This window comes from Geotrypetes seraphini, chromosome 17 (assembly GCF_902459505.1).
Source record: "Geotrypetes seraphini chromosome 17, aGeoSer1.1, whole genome shotgun sequence".
NCBI classification, from domain to species: Eukaryota; Metazoa; Chordata; class Amphibia; order Gymnophiona; family Dermophiidae; genus Geotrypetes; species Geotrypetes seraphini.
The window spans coordinates 21,224,381-21,250,724 of record NC_047100.1 but is presented as its reverse complement, the minus strand read 5'-3'; the positions used below and the strand labels follow the sequence as shown (position 1 = coordinate 21,250,724).

General features: G+C 44.6%; 1 protein-coding gene across 7 annotated transcripts in view; it reads left to right on the top strand.

Annotated features, from left to right (window-relative positions):
- The window catches only part of CADPS (calcium dependent secretion activator), a 447,229-nt gene that overhangs the window by 155,569 nt on the left and 265,316 nt on the right, over window positions 1-26,344 (top strand). For all 7 annotated transcript variants that reach the window (XM_033925902.1, XM_033925901.1, XM_033925899.1 and 4 more), the window contains exons 7-9: window positions 2,242-2,353; window positions 5,890-6,029; window positions 13,952-14,018. In XM_033925902.1, coding sequence (XP_033781793.1) covers window positions 2,242-2,353; window positions 5,890-6,029; window positions 13,952-14,018 — 319 coding nt within the window. The remainder of the gene's footprint in view (window positions 1-2,241; window positions 2,354-5,889; window positions 6,030-13,951; window positions 14,019-26,344) is intronic.

Genomic DNA, 26,344 nt, shown 5'->3' with positions numbered 1-26,344 from the left:
ATTTTTTTCTCCGTCTCCCGTCTCTCTCTGAAGTTTCCCTGCTCACTCTCTCTCTACAGTGGCCATTGTTGATTCTTCCAAGGCCAACAATTGCTTCCTCTCCAACCCACTTGGACCCGCTGGTACCTACTCTTCCTTTGCACTAATCAGGCAGAATACCTCTCTCTCTTTCTGTCACTTTCTCCTTCTCTCTCCCTCTTTTTTTCTCTCTTTCTCCATCTTTCTCTCCATATCGCTTTCTCTCTCACTTTCTCCCTCTCTCTCTCCCTCTCTCTCTTTCTCTCTCTCTCACTTTCTCCCTCTCTCTCACTCTTTTTCTCACTTTCTCCCTCTCTTTCTCTCACTTTCTCTCTCTCTCTCTCGTCCCCTCTCTCTCATTTTCTCCCTTTCTCTCTCTCATTTTCTCCTGCTCTTTCTCCCTCTCTTTCTCTCCCTATTTCTCTCTCCCTCTCTCACTTTCTCCCTCTTTCTCTCTCTGTATTAGGTTTATTTTATATTAGTCCACCATAGTTCTTTCCTCAAGAGAAGCAAGAAATCCATATTATATTAAGATGATTTTTTTTGTCTCCTGGGTAATTATGTTTGCTTTGATTTTCCAATTAATTATTAAACAACATAACACGCATGTCATTTCCGTGCTCTCTCAGCCTACTAGTTGTCTACAAAAAGTAAAATTTTCAGTTTAGTTAACCAGAGCTCAGACAATATTCAGCTGGCCCAGTGACTGAAATGATTTGTTTAAAATATTATAAGCATGCCTATAATCACGATGCTGATAATTTTCATTATAGATTCCTTTGAATGACAACTATGTCAAAATAAGCAATATGTACAAGCTAAATAAAGCCCTTTTCATTATTCACCTTGTGAGTTCTGGTGAGTGATCTGCAGAATTTGTGTCCAGATGCAGCTGGATTGCTATTGCATTTTCTGCAGTGGAGTTAGGTTTTGCTTCCTAGCTAGATGCTTTCTCTTAGCAGCTGGCAGTAATTCTGATATGGGAAAGGATGATAATCCGTAGCCCCAGGAGCAGCCCAGAGGTGAATGAGGTGGTTAGGAGGTTAGCTGCCTTCCTATATGGAGTACATAGAACCACAGGGGTGAGGGAAGAGATCTACAAGTATCATCAGTCAAATGTAATCTGCAATTCTCCTGCATGGATCAGTAGCAGTTGTGCACATAAATGACTCTTAAAATGAAACCCAAAAAGCGTTAGCAGAGTTTTAAGCTGGCTATTATTAACTTATCCTTTTAGCAATGAAATAATCACGAGCTTGTTCTTTGAGCGGGTTCTAAAGCTAATTTTTTTTTTTTATCAGCAATCCCCAGACCATATAAACGATGTACTTTAAAGAAATACAAATTACTATTCTGTGATCTAAACAAGTCCAATGCAGCTTATCACTATAGCAACTAATGATATCATGACCAGCTTCAATCCACGGCAAATTCAGTTTCAAAAAGTTGCCTTTCTTTTGATGCCTCAGAGTACTGTTAAGACTGAAAACTAGGGTTACTATATGGCTCCAGAAAAAGGAGGATGGATTGAGACATCCAGGTTTTACTTCCATGGCTTGCAATGGAAAATAAAACTAGGGTTGCCAGATTTCCTCTTTGAAAAAAAAAAGGATGCCTGGCCCCGCACCATTCTGCCCCCAGTCCCGCCACTGGCTCCACCCCGTTCTTTCCTCCCAGCCCCGCCCCCCATGAACCTCTCCAGGCTCGAAGGCCGCATTTGGAAGCCTTTGGACATAATGCGCCAACATGGACATAATGATGTCACACACATGCGTGCGTATGACATCATCACGGTGACAGCTGCGCATGCGCAAAGGCTTCCAGATGTGACCCCCAAGCTTAGGATTCCCAAAACCTGGAAAAACTGACGAGTTTTGGAAATCCCTCCGGGTGCCCAGACAGTCCTCTAAAAAGAGGGCATGTCCGGGTTTTCCCAGATATATGGTAACCCTAAGTAAAACCACTCAATAAAATTGGGAGTATAACAATGTACAAATAAATTTCTCAAAAATTTCTAAAGACTTCTTCTAGAAAGAGATCTTACAGGTTTTGTATACATCTAATTTTCATTTGCCTATCATGTCAATTAACACAGTGCCAGTTGCTTGCTCTGTGAAACAGATGGTGTCGTCCCACATTAACCCATTACATGCTCAGGTGATAAAAACAACATTGCTTGGCTTTTCAACCTAAAACATTGTACTCTGATTTCACTTTTCACAGTTGGGGAACTCAAGGAGACTTTAGCACAACACACGCACTGCCTGCCGTAAAGGTGAAATTGTTTACTGAAAGCACGGGGCTACTGGCGTTGGAGGACAAAGAACTCGGAAGAGTAAGACCTTCTGTTAAAAACGGTCTCTTTAATAGACGTTAGCTTGCAGGGCCGCAAATGCCTGGTCACATCCAGTGGCGTAGTAAAGGGGGGGGGAGAGCGAGGGAAGCGGTCCACCCCGGGCACCGTCTTCCTAAGGGTGTATGGGCACCTCTCCGCCTCGCCTCTCTTTGCCATGCACGTGCGCCCCTCGCCTTTACCCCGTATCTATTTTTTTTAACTTCCCCAGCACGAGGTTGCTGCTCATGTCGGCATCGGTGCTCTCTCTGACATCACTTCCGGGACCCATGCCTAGGAAGTGAGGTCAAAGAGCGAGCTGACACCAACGCAGGCATGCTGCTCACGCTGGAGAAGTTAAAAAGGTATGAAGAAAGGGAAGGGAACGCATGCGACGGGTGAGGGGAAGAGGGTGGAGGAAGGGCACTGCTACCCTGGGCACCGCTCCCCCTTACTATGCCACTGGTCATACCTTTGATATGGCATGCACTGCTTCTCTTTTTGGAGCCCATTTATTGCACACACAGGAATACCATAAAGCAGATAAACAGAGAGGATGACTACATAGAAAAAGGATGGAATCAGTGGCGTAGCAAGGGAGGGCAGGGTGGGCAGTCTGTCCCAGGTGCAGTCTTCCAAGGTACGTGGCACCCGTCCTTCTCTCTGCCCCCCACTGCCCCGCGCGCACACCACTTCCCTTCTCCCGTACCTCTGTAACGTACCTGGTGTGAGCAGCAACCCCCAACCTGTTCTTCTTCTGACATCACTTCCTGGACCGGCACCTAGGAAGTGATATTTGAGGTTGGGGGTTGCTGCTCGCGCCAGGAGCATTACAGAGCTACAGGGAAGGGAAGTGATGAGTTGTCTAATGTTAAAATGATGTGTCGTTGCAGGTGAGCTACATAACAAGCGTAAATTGTGTATTGTTTGTTATTGCTTTGGTCTAGCACATACATAACATAACATAAAATCGCATTTCTAGACCGCATAACCTTGAAGTTCAATGCGGTTTACAAAAAGTTAAATAATAACAAAAGAAGAACACCATGGGGATCTAAAGATAGATTTTCAAGTGTTTTCTGAAATGTTCATAAAAATGAGATGTAAATAATATCCCACAGCAGGGAGCATTAAAAAAAATGCTCATTGCCATAGACCGGCTATTGAGCCCTAAGTTTATGGAATAACACCCAGGTGCATTTGCACATGCAAATGTAAATTGGTACCAGTTAATGCCACTTGATGGTCATTATTGTCAGTTAGGGCCAGATTCTATAAACAGGGCCTAACTCGGTAGGTACCTAGGAAAACAGCACCCATCACTTGTCAATCAAAGTTAGGTGCTGTTTGTAGTATCGCACCTAGCGGCAACTAAATTGACTTAGGCACCAGTAGGCATTAATACCTTAGGCACTTGGTCTAATATACCAGCACCTAACAGAATCCATGCCTAAACCCCATCCCAAATTTGTCCCAGACCACGCCTACTTGCTGGTAGGTGCCAATAAGCTCCTCGGTCTAGATGTCTACATCTAAGCAGTAGGCATCTACTGAGTTAGGTGCCTAGCGACAATTTAATTTATTTCATCCTTTTTTAATTGTTTTTTTAATGGCACTTTCAATTATCAGTGCCAATTAAGCTAATTAAGAAATTTAAGTTAGGTGCCTAGATCAGCTAGATACCCCGATCTAGATGCCTAACTCTAGGCGCCTTTTATAGAATCAGGGTCTTAGGCCCGGATTCTGTAAATGGCGCCTAAATCGACCAGTGCCTTGAGAAAGGCGCCAGCCACCTGTCGATCACGCTTAGGCACTATTTATAGGCTCGCATTTCACGGTGCCTTTGTTAAAATCTAGGCTGCGGAAATGTAGGCCAGGGTTTTAAAGGCCTACATTTCAGGCATCTAAGTTTTTAGAGAATCACACTTAGCGGTGCGTAAGTCATGCTCCGCCTAAAAAAATGCGCACTTAGGCATTAGGTGCTGCTAAGCGCCATAGAATAGGTGCCTTTTGCCCAATTATTTTTTTTTTTCCCATTATTGAAGCTATTAAGGGAATTTTTCAGTTAAGGCCCTCTTTTACTAAGCAGCGGTAGAAGTTTCTACCACTGTCTAGAGCGCTAAATGCTCCAACGCTTATAAGAATTCTATGAGCATTGAAGCAGGTTCGGAGCATTTAGTGCTCCAGGCCTTGGTAGAAACCTCCATTGTGGCTTAATAAAAGGGGGAAGGGTAAGTTAGGCGTCTAACTTTAGGCACTCTTTAGAGAATCTGGCCCTGAGTGTTCACTTACATTGTTAGATGCGATTCTGTAAATTGCATGTGTAATTTTGTGCACTAGTTGCAAAATTAGTGTTGAAATCAAGCCAAAAATAGTTTTTGCTGTCACAATATCAAAACGCTGTTATCCAAAGACAGCAACTATAATGGTGTTAATGTATTATATATATTCACAACATTTTTTTAGAAGTCTTCAGAATGTGCCAACCACCAGCCAAATCGTTTTTAGGCTTAGTCATTCAGTTGTTAATCTTCATCAGACTTATTTTTATTTTCCAAGTGCTGTGCTCATTAAGTGTACGTTCTGTGATCATTTTAAATATATCTTAGTTTTTAGGGAAAAAAAACTTTATACTTAGCTTCAGCAGTAATTTAGCCCTGTCTGAGCATGATGGCAATTTTCTTAGATGTCGGGTGAGGACCTGTCAGCTCAACATGTTTCACCCGGAGGCTTTTTCAAGAATGAGTCCCCCCTTTGAGTTTCAAGATAGCGTCCCCCCTTCCAGTTTATTCCGTTGCATCCCGACTGAAAGGCTTTCAGTCAGGATGCAGCACAGTGAACTGAAAGGGGGGACGTGATCTTGAAAAAGCCTCCGGGCGAAACATGTCTAAGAAAATTGCCATCTCAGGCAGGGCTAAAACACTGCTGAAGCTAAGTACAAAGTTTTTTTTTTCTAAAAACTAAGATATATTTAAAATGATCACAGAATGTACACTTAATGAGCACAGCACTTGGAAAATAAAAATAAGTCTGATGAAAATTAACATGCCAATTGAATGACTAAGCCTAAAAAAGATTTGGCTGGTGGTTGGCACATTCTGAAGACTTCTAAAAAGTTGTTGTGAATATATATAATACATTAATAGTATTACAGTTGCTGTCTTTTGATACAGCTAGTTGCAAAATTATGCACACAGGTTTATAGAATTTAGGGGCTTGTAAAATAACTCGGGTTAATAGCAAAATAACCCAACTTAATGGTAGCCCACATTGATAATCCCCCCCCCCATTTGTGTGTTCTAACATATTAAAACTTTGTTATTAAAATGAACGTGTGAAATGAAACAACCAAAAGATCAGAAGAGAAACCCAAATGGTCTGAAAATGAACTCAAATTTTTGCCCTGTGCACATCTTCATTGAATCATGCTACCACACACAGAGTCCTGAACAGAGCTGTTTTACATGGAAATATCTTGCATTTTCTTTTCTTTTTCACTCCTGCTTTACTCGTGTAACTATGGGGCTCCTTTTTTGCAGGTGGTGCTTCACCCCACCCCCAACAGCCCCAAACAATCAGAATGGCACAAAATGGCAATTTCCAAAAACTGTCCAGACCATGATCTCAAGATCAAACTTGCAGTTCGAATGGATAAACCCCAAAATATGAAGCACTGTGGGTAAGTGGTTTGTTTCACGCATTTTTGAGCTGCAGAAGTCAAGGGAGACCTTTTCCTAGTCATGTTTTTGAGCTGTTTGCATTTGCTAACATTCTGTAAGTTATGGCAACTCTTGAAGCATTTAGATGCCCACAGCGACCCCCAAGTCCATGGCTGTTGTAAAATGCAGGTACAGAATGGAATAAGAAATGCGAGCCAGTAAAGTAGGAAGGGGAGGGCGGTTTGCCCTGGGCACCATCATGGTGGGGGTGCCGGCACCCCTTATTCTCTCCGCCCCCATGCCTCCTCCCACTCCTTCCCCTGTCACATGCGCACTCCCCCTTCCCTTCCCCCGTACCTCTAGTTGTTCACAGCCATGACCAACAACTTCAGTGTGTTCCTCGTGACCGTGTCAGCTCCCGCTGATGTCACTTCCGGGTGCTGCGCATAGAGGAGAGAGAGAGGATGCGGTCGCGAGGAACACGTCAAAGTTGTTGGTCACGGAAACTAGGGCATAGAGATTTTCCCCTACATATCATTTTTTTTTTTTTTCAAAATCTTTATTCATTTTATAATTTACATCAAGTGTACAATAAAAACGAACAATTATAGTACATCATCACTTGAAAAATATTTAATAACATACATCATGTCCTTCACTACCGTCTAGAGAATGACATGGGAGACAAATTTTTCCTCGTCCCCGCAGGAACTCATTTTCCCGTCCCATCCTGGAGAATTCTTTTTCTGCCCCATTCCTGCAAGCTCTGTCCTCATCTGCTCAAGCCTCAAACACTTTAAAATCATAAGTGTTCGAGGCTTAGAAACTTTGGTCTAACAAATTAAAAAATTTGGTCTAACAAATTTTTAAATAAACTTGGAAATCTTGTGTGGTTAAGGCAAAGCTTATAGGAATGGAACAGTGACAAAACTTATGGGGACCGGATGGGGAAATCCGAGGATGGGGACAAATTTGTCCCCGTGTCAAATGAGGACAAAGCTTGTAGGAATGGGGCAGGAACAGGGACAGAACTCACAGGGACCGCAGTTCCCATGGGGACAAGGAACAATTTGTCTCCTTGTCATTCTCTAATGGAAAGGCCAAGGAGCTGTGCTCATGGCATTAAATGGACTTAATCTGGCCCTTAATTCAGTCACAAAGCTAGTGTAAACATTCACACCTAAGTGCCAGGAATATGCACATAACTGATATTATTCTACAAATTATGCACTTGAGTCCCTCTCAAGACTCCATCTATAGGTAGTCTGACCTGTGAAATGTGCGCTATATGATATGCAGGTATTTATAGAATATTATTTAGATGGAATTTGGTATATCCAAAAAGGAAACAACAACGGAGTAGATGGAGAACCAGAAACTACCAATGGTGATCATAAAAAACAATTTCAGTGTTGCAGCAGTATATAATTAAAGATTCTAGACTTGACCATTCATCAACCATTGATTTTAGATTCAACCACTCGTCAAACAATGATTCTAGACTCAACCACTCGTCAATCAATCATGTGGTACATACATGCATATGTGCATGCATACATGTGATTATGCCATTATTCTAATGACATACACATGTAATTGATAGAATTACCCTGTATGTGTGGCACTGGTATCATTTTTGTCACACAAATTATTACAGCTGTTCCATTGTTTTCAGTTGCTTTGAATCTGGCACATTTCCTGATTACCTTGCAAAACATTGCACTCACTTCTGTCGAAAAGGTTTTTACTGATGTATTACAAACATTACAGGATCTTACACTTATTGTCATCTTTTGGCATGCATCAAAGCAAGAGGCAATGAGGAGTTATTTGTTCACTGCTTGATGTGTGTTATTGTAAATATGAATTTTTTTTAACATTTAGCTCATTTATGAGCGCCTCTATTATTATTTGCAAAACCTAATTAACAGATGTCCATTGCAATGACTAGAAGCTGAAATTATGCAACTGTATATATGATTTCTTAGTTTTGTTTTTTTAGAAAATAGTGCAATAAAAGGGTCTCAACACAGTCCTCCAAGACACTCCCAGCTGATCTGGCAAGAGAAGATAAAGAGGACAGCAATCGTTGTGGGGGACTCCATCAGACAAGTCAACAGCCACATAGCGGGAGGAAGACAGGATCGGCTGGTAACCTGCCTACTGAGAGCCAAAGTAGAAGATATAGTGAGCAGCATCGACAGGATCATCGACAGCGTAAACAACATGAGCAACAGGAAATATAACAGGGAAGGACTGAAGGACCAGAATGCCGAGGGTAGCGTTTCGGAGATCTTGCCGATAACCAGGGCCATCAAGAAGAGGCAGAAGGACGGAGCTGCAAGCAGTCAATGCATGGATGAGGCGCTGGTGTGAGGAAGAAGGATTCCACTTCGTGCGCAACTGAGGAAAGAGTAAGCTATTCAGGAAGGATGGACTCCACCTCAGCAGAGATGGAATGAGGCTACTTGCAAGCAACATCAAGAGAGAAATTGAGAAGTTTTTAAACTAGGAAGAAGGGGAAAGCCGACATTCGATCAAGAGTCGATGGTTCGGGAACCGGTATACCCAGAGGATACTGTGCAGGAAGATAGCGGGGAAGACTCACCGGATCATAGGCAAGACAGAAATCCTGACAGATTGAAAGGAACACTCGAGGGAAGGAAATGCAAGAAACTAACAGGCCGCAAACTCAAGTGTATGTACAGGTACGCAAGGAGCCTAAGGAATAAGATGGGGGAATTGGAAGCTATATCATAAAAAGATAACCCTGACATCATCAGCATCACGGAAATATGGTGGAAAGAGGAAAACATCTGGGACACTGTGCTACCGGGATATATGCTATACCGCAGAGACAGAGTAGGTCAAAAGGGTGGGGGTATTGTCCTATATGTCAAAGAGGAAATTGAGTCTATCGAAGAGAACACGTCGGAAACTAAAAATAAGGTAGAGTATCTATGGGTCAAAATTCCAGGAACAAATGGTACGGAAACAAAGATCGGCATCTACTACCGACCCCCAGGGCAGTCTGAAGAAATAGATGGAGAGATGACAAACAAGATTAAATGCAATTGCAAGGGGGGCAACGCAGTTATAATGGGTGACTTCAATTATCCAGGGATAGACTGAAACCTAGGCACCTCCGGCTGCAGTAGGGAGACCATGTTCCTAGAATTCTGTAGGCGATTGCTTCCTGGAACAACTTGTTAAGGAAAATACGAGAGGAAATGTAATTCTGGACTTAATTCTAAATGGACTACGAGGACCGGCGCAAGGTGTAGAAATAGAAGGGATGCTGGGAAGCAGTGATCACAATATGATCCGCTTCAACCTGGACACGGGGCAAAACATCGATCCAAAACAACGGTCATGGCACTGAACTTCCGTAAAGGGAATTATGAAGAGATGAGACTCATGGTGGGGAAGAAGATTAAGAAGAGGATAAGCACTGTAAAAACGCTAGAGCAAGCATGGTCCCTTTTTAAGGACACAGTCACCAAGGCGCAAAATCTATATATACCGCGTTATCAACAAGGGATCCAAGAGGAAAAAGAACAAGGAACCGGCATGGCTCACTGTAGTGGTGAAGGAAGCGATCAGAGACAAGAAGATTTCGTTTAAGGAATGGAAAAGGTCAAAAACGGACAAAGCACAAACAGCATCAAAGCAGGTGCCATAAGGCAGTAAGAAGTGCCAAAAGAGACTATGAGAAAAATAGCCAAGAGGCAAAAAACTTCAAGCCATTTTTTCGATATATTAAGGGGAAACGACCCGTGAAGGAAGCGGTGGGGTCGTTGGATGAACATGGAATAAAGGGAGTGCTAAAGGAGGACAAAGCCATCACTGACAAACTGAACACATTTTTGCATCTGTATTTACCAAAGAGGATATATACAACATACCGGAAGACGGGAAACTGACAGGGTTGACGGTCAGTCTAGAAGAGGTATGCAGGCAGATTGATAGGCTTAAAAGTAATAAATCCCCGGGACTGGATGGCATCCATCTGAGGGTAATCAAGGAACTGAAAAGGGCTATAGCTGAACTGCTTCAACTAATAGCCAATCTGTCAATCAAATTGGGAAGGATTCCAGAAGACTGGAAAGTGGCGAATGTTACGCCGATCTTCAAGAAGGGTTCGAGGGGAGATCCAGGAAACTACAGACCGGTGAGTCTGATCTCGGTACCGGGAAAGATGGTAGAGGCGCTGATAAAGGACCGCATCCTTGATCACCTTGATGGACACAATCTGACGAGGACCAGCCAGCACGGCTTCAGCAAAGGAAGATCTTGTTTGACGAACTTCCTGCACTTCTTCGAGGGAGTAAACAGGCAGATAGACAAGGGTGACCCGGTCGACATTATATATCTGAATTTTCAGAAGGCGATCGACAAGGTTCTGCATGAACGACTACTTTGAAAAATTGTGAGCCATGGAATCGAGGGTGAAATACTCACATGGATTAAAAAATTGGTTAGCGGATAGGAAACAGAGAGTGGGGGTAAATGGACAATACTCACGAGTGGAGTGCCACAGGGTTCAGTGCTCGGATCCGTGCTCTTCAACATATTTATAAACGACCTGGAAATTTGTACGACAAGTGAGGTGATTTAATTTGCAGATGATACGAAGTTATTCAGAGTAGTGAAGACAAAGAAGGATTGCGAAGACCTGCAACGTGACATAAACACGCTCGAAAAATGGGCCACAAGATGGCAAATTAGATTTAATGTGGATTAGTGTAAGGTGATGCATGTCGATAATAAAAATCTTATAGACGAATACAGGATGTCTGGTGCAGTACTTGGAGAGACCCCCTAGGAAAGAGACTTGGGAGTACTGGTAGACAAGTCGATGAAGTCGTCCACACAATGTGCAGCGGCGGCGAAAAGGGTGAACAGAATGCTAGGAATGGTTAAGAAGGGGGGGATCACAAACAGATCGGAGAAGGTTATCATGCCACTGTACCGGGCCATGGTACGCCCTCACGTGAAATACTGTGTCCAGCACTGGTCGCCATACTTGAAGAAGGACACGTTACTACTTGAAAGGGTCCAGAGAAGAGTGACTAAAATGATTAAGGGGCTGGAAGAGTTGCCATACTGTGAGAGGTTGGAGAAACTGGGCCTCTTCTCCCTTGAAAAGAGGAGACTGAGAGGGGACACGATTGAAATGTTCAAGATAATGAAGGAAATAGACTTAGTAGATAAAGACAGGTTGTTCACCCTCTCCAAGGTAGAGAGAACGAGAGGACACTCTCTAAAGTTAAAAGGGGATCAGTTCCGTACAAACATAAGGAAGTTCTTCTTCACCCAGAGAGTGGTAGAAAACTGGAACGCTCTTCCGGAGTCTGTCAAAGGGGAAAATACCCTCCAGGGATTCAAGACAAAGTTAGTCAAGTTCCTGCTGAACCAGAACGTACGCAGGTAAGGCTAGACTCAGTTAGGGCACTGGTCTCTGACCTAAGAGCCACCGCATGAGCGGCCTGCTGGGCACGATGGACCACTGGTCTGACTCAGCAGCGGCAATTCTTATGTTCAAAATATCTATAACAAATATGGCTAAGATAATTTTGCACTTACTACTTCATTGTATGCAAAATCTATCTCAAGAGAAAGGGACTTGATATACTGCCTTTCTTTGGTTATAACTGAAGTGATTTAGGTATTGTATGCAGTGGCGTAGTAAGGTGGGGTGGAGGGCGGTCCGCCCCGGGCGCCATCTTGATATGGGCACCAGCATCCATCCCCCTGCCAAGCATGTGTCCCTTTCCCTTCCCTCGTAACTCTTTAATGTTCCCGGCACGAGCAGCATCATGAGCTTTCTGCTCGCGTCAGTGTCAGCTCTCTCTGACGTCACTTCCGGGCCTTGCGCCTAGGAAGTGACATCAGAGGGAGAGCTGGCACAATGCAGGCAGTAAGTTTGTGATGCCGCTCATGCTGGGAAATTTAAAAGAGATGGGGGAAGGTGATGCGTGTGTGGCAGTGATGGATCAGGAAGGAGCAGGGGTCGAAGAGGAGGGTGGGAGAGGTTGCGCCACCGTCCCAGCTGCCACTCACCCTTGCTTACACCATTGATTATATGCAGGTACTTCTTTTGTATCTGGAGCAATGGAGAATTAATTGCCTTGCCCAGAGTCATGCGGAGCTGAACTGGGACTCTAACCTGGTTCTCCTGCTTCTCAGTCTACTGTACTAACCACTAGGCTACTCCTCCCCCCCCCACCCCCCTCTACTGGGTGTCCCAGTGACCAGGTGGAAAATCACAAGCATAATGGCTCAGCACACAGATAAACTACATCACCAATTTTCAAATCAGTCCTGGGGACCACTGGGCAGTTGGATGATTAGGATATCCAGAATCAATTATTGATTTGAATTTTTTTTTTTTTTAAGCCTATCATCCCAAAGGAGCGCAGAGCGGGTTACAAATCAGGTTCTCGAGCATTTTCCCTATCTGTCCCAGCAGGCTCACAGTTTGTCTAATGTACCTAGGGCAATGGAGGGTTAAATGACTTGCCCAGGGTTACAAAGAGCAATGCAGGATTTGAACCCACAGCCTCATCAGAGGTGGCAATATATACTTGTCTGACAGCAAAGAACATACATCGCTTCCAGTGTGTTCAAAACGCGGTGATCAGGCTTCTTAAAATCCTCCGTGCCCGTGACCCTGTCTCACATGCTCTAGTGTCAGCTCACTGGCTGCCCATAGCCAAACGTGTCTTCAAGGGCCTGATGCTAGCATTCAAATCCTTGCACAACATGGCACCGGGCTACGTGATGGCTAAGCTTTCTCCATACATGCTGAGCCAGCCCTTCCGCTTCCAGGATGAAATGCACCTCAAAATACCCCCTTCTCCCCCTGGTCCAGTCTCTCTCTTTCCCCTTCTGTGCATCCCTCTCCACTGGTCCAGCACTATTCCATCATCTCTTTCACTCCCCCGTGGTCCTGTAAAGTTGTTGTCCGTTGCCAACAGCAGCGTGGAAGGCTGACATCGGCCAGCCCCGGCTCTTACCTCTTTCCTGTCTCGCCCAGAAGAAATTTGCATCAGAGGAGGCAATATGCGGCAAAGGGAATTCTCAGGGACTGGTCTAAGGCAGCCTGTTATGAAGCTGCTTCTGCCACTGGCGGCAATCTACGTAAACTTTACAGTATCACAGTGAGTGAGAGGTGAGGAAGCAGTGGGCAGCAGAAAAGGCTTAAGCTGAAAAACTAGGTAAGATCGTAGGCTGGGTATTTAAGCATTCTTCATGTCCAGAGCCTCACCCGATTTCAAGTGTGAGCACACACCCCAGCTGTGAAGGAAACATTCGGCTGCACTGACCCACTGCCTAATTTCCAAAATACTTCCCGTCCGATTTTCAGAAGGGTTTAACAGGCAGGAGAAGCTTCTGCCCGGTTAAAACCTGTTGAGCAACCTGGCACACAAAATTCAGTGCTGCTGAATTTTGCCACTAACTAACCAGCTCCTAACTGGTTAGATTAGAGGTGGGGACCAGGATGGAGCTTGGGCAGAGCACCTACTTAGACAGTAGTGATTTTCAGTACACTAAAAAGTTACGTAAGCACATCAAATTAGGACAGCAAAAAGCCCATCCTAACTTTAGGTGCTAAAGTTAACTAGGCACCTGTCTGAATATCTTCCAGTGCCCAGTTAATGTCCAAGTAATCACTGATGCCGAGATATTCAGTGCCAGGAACTGTGAATGCTCCAGCCCTGAATATATGGGATCAGTTCAACCCGTGGCAGTGAGCAGATGAGACACAGGTGGTTCATCCTTTGACATTTGTTTTCATGTTGTTGTTGTAGTCTGGCTTGTCAAGGGTTATTTATGCTGGTTAAAACTAGTAAAACCAGCAAATGCTAAGGACAAGATGCCCCAAAATCTTTTGTTCCTGTCATGTCTCATGATTTTGACTTCTTTGTCATTTCCTTAGGTACTTATGGGCCATTGGTAAAAACGTTTGGAAGAGATGGAAGAAAAGATTCTTTGTACTGGTGCAGGTAAATATTTTGTCTCAAGGGCAGCAAGCAACTTCTTTATTAAAAGGCAAAACGCGTTTCCTCTTAACAAGCCCCAAACACATGTTTAAATGCATACTTACCCCCAGATTCTGTATGGGCATGAGTAATTGAACACTGGAATTCATTGCCACAGAATGTGGTGAAAGCAGTTAGCTTAGTAGGGTTTAAAAAAGATTTGGATAACTTCCAAGATGGCTTGGGGAAATCCATATAATTCTAACACACCACCAGTTGTTATGCTGTATCTTCTTGCCAGAAATTTCACTCTGCCATAAAACACAACATCGTGCGTGCTTGTACGTGGTGCGTGCATTGTCGGGGCGGCTTAACTCGGGAGTTGAGAGGTCCTGCGCATGCTTCTGCAGGATGGCGGCCTGCTTGAATCGGGAGCCAGAAGGGGCTGGCAGACGGTAGAGGCATCGACCGAAGCAGGAGTGTAGCCACACGGGGACTCCAAGGGAAGGAAGCCACCCCGCTGTAGGGGCTGCGGCACCCACAGGCAGGTACCCACTCCTGGGCCACCATAGCTGAGAACTCGTCTTGCAAAACACTCACAAACCGCGTTACTCGCAAAACGAGGTTTGACTGTATTTTCATTCTTGAAAGCTGGATGCAAATATAGTGTGTATCAAGTCAGGAAATCTCAAGGTCATTTTAAATAGAAATGTATCGGTGCCCTGCAACGTTCACATGTTTAAAGAAGTTCCAAAGTATGTAGGAAAGAGTAGCATCTTATGAGCAGTTGTGCAGGCCAGACAGTCTTCCCTTCCTCTCTGTCCTTTGAAGATGCTGCCACCCGCTGGTTTGCAAGGGAATTGGTAAAGTGTGGACTAAGCTAAATCATCTGCGGAAACTCAGGTTTAGAATGTTAGCCCGTTGGCTACAACTGCTCTTTAGTTAACCAGCTTGAAAATTAAATGGGTCAAAATTCAGACCCAGCAGTATGGGTTTGTTTTGAAACATCCACCAAAGCATTTTAAAAGACACCGGCCAGCAGTAGTCAGCCATTTTTAAGGATGGGCAAACTGGATGGGCCATTTGGCCTTTATCTTACATCATGTTTCTATGAATTTGACCCAAATTTTCAATGTGGAGCTTATTCTATTCAGCTTCTCAATACATAAGATATCCACTTAAATTGGTCCACATAAATAGTTTGGCTTACAGTCAGAAGGTGAATATTGACTTATCTGACACAAAAAATAATGGATATTCAGTTCCAAAGCTCATGTAGGGCCAACATCGAATGTCTGGGAATAACGCCAGTGGTGGGCAGAATATGACTGGCTGAATATTGGGGGTCAGTATTCAATAACTTAAGGGCCTGACATTGGGTAGAACTTTACTGCCCACCATTGGCGTTAAACCTGGATATTCAATGTTAGACCATTTCCGGTGACCAGGGTTGAAAATCCATTATTTCTTTGGCTGATAAGTATTATTATTATTATTATTATTAGGTTCTTATATCCCGCCATACCCAGAGAGTTCTAGGCGGTTTACATTCGTTACATTAGGATCCGGTCTGAACCCGGATTTACAAAATTTTATCGGAATTGCAGGTAGCGCGGAAGGAGGCACAGGTTTATCGTAGTTGGGTTAGAGGATAAAATGGAGGGAGTGGGAAACCAGAAGAGGGGGGGGAGAGGGAGGTGGGGGTGGGGGGGTTGGAGTGTATGCGGGGAGTAAGGACTAAGGGTCTTGTTTGCGAAAGAGGTGTGTTTTGAGAAGTTTTCTGAAATCTAGGTAGTTCGGGGCCTCTAGCATCAATTGGGCTAGCCAAGGGTTCAGCTTGGCCGCCTGGAAGGCGAAGGTTTTGTCGATGAATCTTTTGAGCTGGCATGATTTTATGGAGGGGAAGGTAAACAACTGGATTCTGCGGGATTTCTTGTTGGTGCAATACATATTGAAATGTGGGGAGAGGTATTTTGGTGAGAGACCAAATACTGTCTTGTAACAGATGCAGGCGAACTTGAAGAGGACTCGGGATTCGAAGGGTAGCCAGTGCAGTTGGTGGTAGAAGGGGGTGATGTGTTCCCATTTGTTCAGGCCGAAAATGAGGCGGACAGCTGTGTTTTGAATCAGTTTTAGTCTTCTGGTGATTTTCTTTGTGGAGCTTAGGTAAATGATATTGCAATAATCCAGTATGCTGAGGATAGAGGATTGAACTAATAGTCGAAATGCAGTGTCATCGAAATATTTCTTTATGGTACGGAGTTTCCAGAGTACTGAAAGGCCTTTCTTGACAATGAGGTCGGTGTGGTTTTCTAGGGATAGATGTTTGTCAAGCGTGACTCCTAGTATTCTTAATGTTTGTTCGAGTGGGAAAACCAATCCTTTCACCTGGATTGTGGTGTCTTTGATTTTGTCTTTGGGGGTGGCTAGAAAGAATTTTGTTTTGTCTGGGTTGAGCTTTAGTTTGAAGGAGAGCATCCAGAGTTCTATCTGGCTGAGTATGCTAGTTATGTAGTTGAGAAGATCCTGGGATAGACTGGTTAGAGGGATGACAATTGTGATGTCATCTGCATAGATGAAGAATTTTAGCTTAAGTTTGTGAAGGAGGTTACTGAGGGAGGCGAGGTAGATATTGAACAGGGTGGGGGATAAGGGGGAGCCTTGTGGTACACCGCAGGAGTTCACCCAGCTGTATGAGAAGTTGTCCTTTTTGTGTACCCTATAGGATCTGTTTCGTAGGAACCCTTGGAACCAGTTGAGTACCCGGTCTGAGATTCCAATGTGGGCCAGGCATTCCAGGAGAATAGTGTGGTCAACAAGGTCAAACGCACTGCTTAGATCAAATTGTAAGATCAGGGCGCTGGTGCCCCGACTGAAGAGTATGTGCAGGTGGTCTAGTAAGGAGGCGATGATGGTCTCTGTGCTGTGGTCCGTGCGGAAGCCCGATTGATTGTCGCTTAGGATATTGAATTTTTCCAGGTATGCGGAGAGTTCTGCTTTTACTGCCCCTTCCGCGATTTTGGTGAATAGTGGTATGTTAGCTATTGGTCTGTAATTGGAAGGTGCGTTGGAAGAGTCCTTTATGCTTTTTATGATTGGGGTTATTAAGATATGTCCTTGTTCTGGAGGGAAGTTTCCTGCGGATAGTAGGGAGTTGACCCATAGTAGCATGTTTGCTTTGAAGTAGATCGGAGCCGTTTTCATCACATTTGGGGGGCAAGTATCTAGTTTGCAGAAGGATTTGGTGTATTTGTTATAATATTTGTTGAAGGTTTTCCAGTCGATTGTGGTGAATTGGTTCCAGTTTAGATCGGATCTAGACCCTTGGTCTGGTTTAGCTATGTCGATGTCAGGGAGGATGGGAAAGAGCTCCAGTGGGTTGGTCTTGGTGGGTAGTGCTGATCTTAGTTTTAGGATCTTGGAGTTGAAGAAATCCGCTAGGGTGTTGGCAGTTAGTGTTGAGTCTTCCTGGTTGTTAGTGAGTGTTTCAATGTTGTAAAGGTTATTGACGAGTTTGAAGAGGTTGCTGCTGTTGGATGTGATGTTTCCAATTAAGTGTGAGTAGAATTTTTTCCGTTTTTCCTTGGTAAGGTTTTTGTAGGTTTTTAGTTTGAGTCTCCAGGCAGTTCTGAGTTCCTGGGTTCCTGACTTTATCCATAGTCTTTCTGACTTTCTGAGGTCCCTCTTTAACAGTAACAGCTCTGTGTCGAACCATCCCTCCTGATTTGTGGTTCTGATGTGGCGGGTTTTTGAGGGGGCTATTTCATTTAAAATGTTAGTGCTGTCAATGATCCAGGTGGACATGAGTTGATCTATTTCTTCGTCTTGTTTTATGTGGGTGTCATAGCGAGACCAGAATTCCTCTGGGTCTATCTTTCCTCTAGTGGTGTGGGTTGTGATGTTTCTTGTTTTGTTGTTTCTTGAATGTTTTTGTTGGCAGCCCAAGGAAAAGTCGCATAGTCTGTGGTCAGACCATAGGGAGTCTGTCCAGTTGGCTTGTTTCCAGTATATTTTTGGGTCGGTCGGCTCGTTGGAGGAGAATGTGACCAGGTCTAGCTGATGACCCTTTTGGTGAGTTTTGGTTGGGGGGGGTTTGAAGAAACCTAGTTGGGAGGTGAGTGACCAGAAGTCGGCAACTTCTGGTTGGTCCGCTTGCTCAAGGTGGATGTTGATGTCTCCGCATAGAAGGTTGTAAGGACTTGTTAGATAATTAGTTAATAAGGAGTCAGCGAGGTCCTCTTTGGCTAGGGACCATTTTTGGGGTGGGATGTAGAATAGAGTGATAGTTAGCGAGGAGGCAAGGGATTTAGAGGTGAGTGAGATGGCTAATATTTCTGCGTTGGGAGAGGATTTGGTGTTGAGTGTCGTACAATTAAGCTGGTCTCTGAAGATTATTGCTAGGCCTCCTCCTCTTCCCCGAGTTCTGGCCAGGGAGAGGATCTTGTATCCTGCGGGTAGGCAGTCTTTGATTATAATATCCTTGTCTGATAGTAGCCAGGTTTCGGTGAGTAGGATGAAGTCAGGGTTGGTGTCCGTCAGCCAGTCTCTGATTAGAATGGCTTTGTTCCTCATGGATCGAATGTTTAGGTAAAAGCCTAGTAGGTTCTGGTGGTTTGGGTGGTTGGCTGGGGCATAGTGGGAGTAGGCCAGTTTTTTTAGTGTTCTAGGTACTTACCCGGTTAAGCCGATAGTCAGCAACTGACCAGTTAAAGATAGGACTATTTATGCAGTCCAATTTAACTGCTAATCTTATCAACTCTGGTGCTGAATATCCATGTGTAGCTGGATAAGTCATGTGATTTAGCTAGTTTAGAGGTAAGCTTTAACTGTGCATATTCAGAGGGAGATAACCGGTGACTTCCCACTGAATATTCACGGTTAGCCACAAGCAGGCTATTTAACTGGTCAGTGGCCATTTATGACTAGTCAAATAAGCATTGAATATCAGGGGGTGAGTGTATATATGGCACTTAAGTGTGGGTTCTCCTCTTTAAAGTCCTCCTAAGTGGTAATTCTCTACAGGTTGCCAAAAATTAGGTGCCGGGGTGATGCACACTAAGCATGAACTCGATATCAACTCGATATCATAAAATACTAGCTGAAGTCTGCAGTTAGGTGCCAATGTTTAGGTATGGCTGCCAGTGGCTTAGTGAGGGTGACCGGCACCCAGGGCAGTGGAACCCCGCCCTCTTTCCCATACCTTTTTAACTTTGGCACAAGCAGTGATGCCTGCGTCGGCTTCGGAGCTTTCTCTGACGTCACTTCCTCCCGTGTACGGGGAAGGGGCGCAGGCGCACGCGGCGGGGGAGGATTGGGAAGGGGGGCAGAGAGGATGAGAGGTGCCGGCGCTCCAAGGAAGACCACGCCCGGGGTGAACGCCCCCCCCCCTCGTGCCCCCTTTACTACGCCACTGCTGGCTGCGTGCACAAGGACTAGTGGAAATATCCACGACTAGATGGTACAGTTGTGTGTGTAACTGTCGGTGTTCTCTAACTGTAGGGAGTGAGTTTGGGGCACACCCCGACCCATCAATGCCCCTTCCACAGTTGTATCCCATTGCAATTCTTCACTATAAAATTTGTGCATTAATGTTGTAGAGTACCAATTAAGTGCAATAATGCACATAACTGTAAAATATCACCAGCTAGTGCCAATGAACATAAATTACTACAATAATTGGTTGTCTGTGCCAATTAGCAGCTAATTTGTCAATTAAGTTACATGTATAACTGTTGGCATTCTACTGAAAAGGCTCCTATACAACAAACATACATAATTACACAATTACACATAAAGACAATAATTACCGAATCAGCCATAGTACCTGATATATTCCCATTATTTATTTGATATTGTTACAAATTTAATAAATATGATAAGATGATATTTTGAAATGTTTTATAGAATTCAACAGTATATCCATCACCACCCGGAGCAGATCCAACTCTAAGAGACTTCAATGTGCTAAATCCCATCTGTTATTTATAGCATTTTAGTATTATAAGATGCTCAGAAGAACCTTGTTTTATGTTTGAGTTCTAAGATTCCTCATTGGCATTAGTTGAGTCAATCAGGGCCTTAGGCCCCTCCTACTGCATCCCAAGATGAATTGGGAGGGGGAAGGCCTATCATTCTCAGCATGTGGCCGTGTAGGCAGGAGTGAGTGGACTTCCCTCCTGCCGATTTTGCATCGGAAGGTACGGGGGGGTATTAGGTGATATGTGGTGGGGGTGTTGCCTCATGTCAGGTGGTGTTAGGTGATGTTGGGGTGTCGTGGGATGGGGGGTACAGGAATGGTGGGGGGTGGAGGAGTGGTGTGTAGGGCTCCAGCCAATCCTGGCAGGGGGAATCCCCTTCAGCTGAGCCAGCATAGACCTGCCCACCCAGTCCCACCATCACGCCCCGGTTCTGCTCCCAAGCCCGCCCCAGCCCTGCCTCCAATCCTGCCCCAGCCCCGCCTCCCACTGCCTGTTCTCATCGGGCAGCACATCCGCACATGCATGGATGCGACGCAATGATGTCACGTGCATGCGCGGGTGCACATGATGTCATCGTGTCATATCTGCGGATGTCCTGCACGAAGGAAAGCTTTTCAAAACCCGGACAAAATGCCAGATTTTGAAAAGCTGTCAAAACCCCCCAGACGTCCTCAAAAGGAAGACATGTCTGGGGAAATCCAGACGTCTAGTAACCTTAAGCCAGCAGGAATCCCCAAAACCAACTCTGCTGATGGAGGGTTTTCTGCCACAATGAGACAAGGTAGTTGGGTACGTCTACAAAACTTGCTTTTGTGCATTTTTCAGGTGGACGTTTTTATTTTTGAAAATTGCTATAAAAGGTAGACATCCTTAGGACCAAAACTTATACCTAGATCATTTTCAAAAATAAAAGATAGACGTCTGTCAGCTTTGAAAATGGCCATTTTTTCTACTAGATTTGTGGACGTCTTGCTCAAAACGTCCAGCCTCAGACTTATACGTCCTATTGAAAATGCTCCTCCACGTAGCCTATGCAGTAAAACATAACTTGCATGTTTAGAACCTCTATCATGTGTTAAAATTCAATTTAAACCTACCTCCCGCACACGCGCAAGAAGTCCTTATACAGAACCATAATCCCTAGTGGTAGTACTGCAAGATTACTGCTAGGGACCACTTGCACAAGCAGAGGGCTGGAGTGTGGATATCATTCCTGTCCAACCCTACTAGACACCAAGAACACTGGAAGGTAGGCTCAGAGTGGGGGGGTGCCTTTGAGAAGGTGAGAGGAGGGAATATCATTATGGGGCTGGAACTTTCACTTGAGAGGAGTTATACTTTGAAGGGACCCTTCAGGTTAGGGGGGCTTGCACTGGGGAGAGTTTGAATTTAGAGAAGGGCTTCAGAAGGATTTATAATTGGGAATGCACTGCAAGGTAACTCTGCCCTGCCCCTTAAAGAAGCAACCCAGTTGCACTGGGCCACAGCTTTAGCACTCCGGCCATGGTAGAAACCTCTACTGCAGCGTAATAAAAGGAGGGGTATATTTGGCATCTGTTAGTGCCTCAAATCAACAGTCACACATGACAGTAACAATGTACTTATCCTTTTACAAAATGAAAAAAGTGGTTGGGTGGGAAATTTATAGGGTGCAATTTTATAATTTAGCCAGCAAGTGGCAGAAGCTTATTGCATGTGTCATAAGATATGGCAAATATTTTCTCTTTTTGGTATCAGATAATTTAAAACAAGCTGCCTTTTGTCTTCCTATTTCTGTTGTACTAGAAAGTTTGTTCTTTAGTATCAGAAGTTGTGCTAAATAAAATACAGAGATTAAGTAGGGAAAAAAAGGTTGACTGGATAAGCCTCGTCATCTTCATCAGATATTAAATTATATCTATACACGTCTGTTTTAAATTGATCTGCATACTATGTGCTTTGATGGTTGTAAGAAGCCAAAAAAGAGTGGGGTAGGGACACAGAATCAAACTACAGTGAGGACAATCAATTTATTAAAACATCGTAGTTTAACATAATACATATATCATGTGCATAAAAAGAGGCAGGCATAAAATGATCCTTTTTAAAAAACTGAACTGGACCCCAACACGGTCCTTGTTTCGGCTATATTAGCCTTCTTCAGGGGTATATATAATAAAAGCCTATAAAAACAGAACAGCAGAATAAAATGAACCATAAACATAAATACAATCTGAAAACATGCACATAATATATGTATTGTATTGATATATGATGTTCTAATAAATTGATTGTCCTCACTGTAGTTTGATTTTGTGTCCTTTCCCCACTCTTTTTTGGCTTCATATCCCGCACTTGGGGTTGTGATTTTTTCCATTGTATTCGTGTGATACATTGTTTGGTGTGAGTAAGAAGCACCATATGGGGCTGGCTTAACCAACAGGCAAACTAGGTGGGCACCAGCTTCTGGGGGGGTGCCAAAAAGCAGATGCAGTAGGTTCTGGCAGGCACACAAACTCAAAAGAACCATCAGTACAACTTTTACCTAAAGGGGTGCTGGGTGATTTTTGTACCTAGGTAAATAGCTTTTAGAAATAATTCAGTATCCTTCAAAGAGCAAATTTATAAATGATATGGGGGGGGGGGAAATGTAAGTATTACATCAAATACATCAGGAAAACTTGTATTTAACTTTAGTTTATAAATATTGGGCCAACCTACCATGCTAGGGTTACCAGACATCCGGATTTCCTTTTTCCGGGTTTTGAAAAGCTTCCAGCTAACAGTGACGGGATGCAGTGCGGTGATGTCATGCGCATGCACAGATTTGTAGCGCGGTGATGTCATACGCATGCATGTTATGTCATCGCGTCACTCCAGCACATGTGCAGATGCCCTCCCAACAAGCAACCAGGTTGAAGGGTGGTGCTCAGCCGGAACAGGGTGGGCTTGGGGATGGGGCCATGGGTCCGGTTTTTCTCGAAAATCTGGTAACCCTATACCAGGCAATAAATTTAAAAAAAAAGAGAAAGGAAAAAAATATAATGTAATCTGATTACTTAGGCTCTCTTTTACTAAGCTGCGATAGAGGTTTCTACCACGGCCCAAAGCACTAAATGCTCTGAGCATCGGAGCAGCGTTGGAGCATTTAGTGTGCAACGTACCCCCCTACAGCACTGTTCTTCAATGGAAGGCCCGGGGGTCAATAGCGGTCCTTGGAGGTCTCTGAGGCAGCCTCTATTGTCTTTCTTCAAATCCCAGTGCTGGTCCTTGTGACCCTGGGCAAGTGCCCACTGCTTTGAATGTAAACTTTGAATTGCCACTGCCACAAAAAGGCAGTATATAAGTCCCCATTCCCTTTCCCTGTCATCAAGCCCAGTATCCTGTTTTCAACAGTGGCCAACCCAAGTCATAAGTACCTGGCAGACACCCAAAGAGCAACAACATCCCAGAGTTGAGATTGTGATGTCATAATGCCTCATTCCACCAATGCCTAAGAGCTAACTTCAGCAGTGATGTCACAATGGTTTGATTGTCCTATACTCAGCTCACATAAGAACATAAGAATTGCCATACTAAGATAGACTGAAGGTGTGGCTCACTGGCAGAGCTCCTGCCTCTGCACCCAGAGGTTGTGAGATCCAAATCCCGGTGCTGCTCCTTGTGACCCTGGGCAAGTCACTTCATCCTCCAGTACCCACAGCTTTGAATGTCAGTTTTGAAATGGCAAAGTGACAGAAAGGCAGCATATAAGTCTCCATTCCCTTCCGTTCTGTCTTTTTTTGTTCTGCTACTCTATATCCATCTCAGAACAGAAGGGGAAAAGTGGATGGGGAGAAAATAAGCATTCTTGAAGAACAAGGCATTTCTCAATGAACAAAAGAGTATGCCTTAGGAAATGCTTACAGTCTTGAAGATACCCCTCAATGAAGTTTGAAGGTGGGCCGGTGGAGATAGAGGTCATTGACACACACTGGTTAGCATTGTCATAACCCAACTTGGGAAGATATATGACGGCTCTCCTTCAGTTCATTAGAATCCAAAGTGGCCCCAGCTTAAAAATGATTGAAGACCACTGTTCTACAGAATACTAGCTTGGTGTGCTTCACACACTTAACTTTGGCCACAGGCACTTATGCCTGCCAAAAGCTGGTCCAAATCCGTGCAACCAATTGATGGTAGTTAGAAGTGCAAATGCAGATTTTCTGTAACACTGCGCCTAATTTTTGGGAACGTCCCTGACGTACCCATGCCCCTCCCATGGCCCTGCCCCTTCTGAGTTACATTCTATGAAATTTAGCTGCACATCTTAGAGAATAGACTGCTGGACAGATCTGCGTGTAACTCCTCAGTACTGCCAATTAAATGCTTGTTAACACTTATTGATTATCAACGCCTAACTGATTGGAGGGTAAGGTTTTATGACTAGACTAGTCTTTAAGCCCGTTACATTAACGGGTGCTAGAATATATGTTTGTCTGTCTTTCTTTATTTCTGTCTCTCTCTGCCGCTGTCTTTCTTTCTGTCTCTCTCCCTGCCCCTGTCTCTTTTTTCTTTCCTTTCTGTCTCCCTCCCTCCCACTATCTGTCTTTCTTTCTCTCCCCACTTCTTTCCAACGTCTGCTCCCCTTGTCCCTCAGACTTCCATTCAGCGGCTGTCCCTCCTCTCCCCACACTTGCATTCAGTGTCTGTCTCCCTCTCTCACTCCTTTTATCTACTGTTCACCCTCTTGTTTTTCCCCTTCCATTCACTGCCCTCTCTTCTCTTTCCATCCAGTGTCCGCCTTCTGTCTCTCTCTGTTCCATATGGCATCTCCTTCCTTTCCCCCTTCCTTTTCACTTGGTGTGGCATACCTTCCTCCTTCCCTGCATGCCCTGCCATGTCTTCTTCCCTCTAAGCCATTCTCTCCCCCTCTGCTCCCTTTCCTCCTTGAACTTCATCGGGCAGCAGCAGCAATCATAATTCATTGCTGTTGCCAGGCTTCAGGACTTCCTCTCTGGCCGGTCCTGTCTTCATGAAAACAGGAAGTAGGCAGGACCCACCAGAGAGTAAGGCCTGAAGTCGGCAACAGCAACAAATTTTAAATGCTGCTGCTGCCCGAAGAAGCCAGGCCTTAACAACACAGCTCCCTCCAGCATTGGCAGCTGCGAGAGCGAGGTAGGGATACCGCTGGACTATCAGGTTTAAAAAAAAACAAAAAAAAACCAACGATGGCGGCGGTGGGGGGAGGGTTTGAAAAGGTGTCACGGCTCCTCTGTCGATCCCCGCCTGACATGTAAGTCCGAGGTAGGGTGAGAGGAGCCGACACGGAGAGCAGGAAGTCCAGCTCTAGCGGCGAGTGGTAGGTGCTGGAAACTTAAGTAAGGCTGGGGACTCGCGCATGCGCACTCCTGCAAAGCCACGGACCTACATCTCATGGAACAGGGATTACAGAAGCACGCAGTTGAGTGCGCATGCATGTCTAGTGTTTTATTATATAGGATGGCCACATTCATTTGCCACTTGTGTGCATAACCGTTCAAAATACTTGCACTTTTTGGCATAAGCAACAGCAGAGCCACTAAGCACTATTCCATGTACACTAAACAGCACAGCATGTGCATGCTAGAGGGCATTCACTAGGGTGTGCAAGTATGGTGCATGGGCATTCATAAGGGCAGTACAAGGACATTCACAAGGGTTGTGCATGGGCATTTGTAAAGGTCGTACAAGTATGGTAAACAGGCATTCACAAGGGTGATGCATGGCAATCATAAGGGTGGTACATGGACATTCAAGGAAAAGGAGAAGCAATTGGGGCTTGTATATACAACCACACTCAAAATGATTTACATACTCAACCACACTCAGAGCGGGTTTATGTACAGATACTTCAAGCACTTTCCCTATCTGTCCCAGTGAGCTCATAATCTATCTAATGTACCTGGGGCAATGGAGGATTAAGTGACTTGCTCAAGGTCACAGGGAGCAGCGCGGGGTTTGAACCCACTACCTCAGGATACTGAGACTGTAGCTCTAATCACTGTCTTCGAGTCCTCGCAGTGCTACTATCAATAAAGTGAACTTTGAGCTTTACACCCATGGCTGAATTATTGACATCTCATCCTCACGACTCCTTTGTTGTGCTCTAACCACTGTGCCACATTCTCCTCCACATTCACAAGGGTGATGCATAGGCATTCGTAAAGGTCGTGCAAGGGTGGTGCATGGGCTTTCACAAGAGTACAAGGGTAGTATATGGTCATTCACAAGGGTGGTGCATGGGCACACTGATGCTGGGTTCCACTAGTAACAGGATCTGGGCACCTAGATGCTGATAAAGATAAGGCTCTCACCACACAGAATCAGGGTATCCATTTATAGAACTGTTCCCTTAACCTTTATATCTATGAC